Consider the following 904-nt stretch of genomic DNA (forward strand, 5'->3'; position numbering starts at 1 on the left):
ACGGCTCGGAGGGCGGGGCCCGCGGGCGCAGCGACCGCCTCCGGACGCCGATGCACTTCGCCATGCTGTGAATTCCTGCTCAAATATCTCGCTCTACACGCGCCTTCGATTCCTTCGAAGCCAGGCCACTATTCTCACTCCTTTAAAGCATTTAGATTTATCAAATATTTCTCACATTATACGAAGTAGTAAGGAAACCACACACTCTTCGGCACTGGAGGACAGCGTATCCTCCCGTCACAAAGGTCGTTAGACAACTGAATTTGCTCTTGTTATTTTCTGAGAGCGCGAGCGGCCGGTTGCCACGCCGCCGCTTACGTCGCTCATATTACAGACATTCCGGCTTACGTAAGGCACCCCTTATACCTTTCGGATTTACCGCACAATCCACCGAGACGCCCCAGAATAAAACGAAATAACACCCATCGGTTTTATATTCGAAGTGACTAATATAAAGCGAAAAATGTCCGCGGTGTCACCCCCTCGTCTCCCATTGGATGCTCGCGCCGACGCGGGATGCGGCCAGCCAATGGGATCCCGCCTTACAAAGGGGCTCGTGGCGCCAGACTCAAATTATGGAAGGAACATCCTGTTTCCTTTTCTTGGAATTTTCTCTTCTTCCTCATCTCCTTCGTGGAGGGAAGAGGACGGAGGAGAAGAAACGCCCCCCCCTCAAAAAAAAAAAAAAAATGATTAAATGCTAAACCTTCACATACTGTAGTCAAATAATAGTACATATTGTCTGTCGGTTTTCAAGAATCCTTTTCTTTTATCTGTTATTTTTTTATGGGAGAAAACTTTCATTGAAATTCTGAGTGCACAAAGGTCCTCCTTTTAACTTTGGTCTTTCTCTTTAATATATACAATTTCCAAAAGCTCGGAAGCCACATCGCTGAATGTTGCA

At 47.0% G+C, this 904-nt stretch overlaps 1 protein-coding gene across 1 annotated transcript in view; it reads right to left on the bottom strand.

Moving 5' to 3' along the window:
• LOC119594244 (frizzled-1-like) overlaps positions 1–245 on the bottom strand; it is a gene marked incomplete in the record, with an annotated part of 23,983 nt that extends 23,738 nt beyond the window's left edge. The window contains 1 exon segment of the mRNA XM_037943313.1: positions 2–245. Within this exon segment, the coding sequence (XP_037799241.1) occupies positions 2–64 (63 nt within the window).
• Positions 246–904: the final 659 nt, after the last annotated feature.

This window comes from Penaeus monodon, chromosome 33 (assembly GCF_015228065.2).
Source record: "Penaeus monodon isolate SGIC_2016 chromosome 33, NSTDA_Pmon_1, whole genome shotgun sequence".
NCBI lineage: Eukaryota > Metazoa > Arthropoda > Malacostraca > Decapoda > Penaeidae > Penaeus > Penaeus monodon.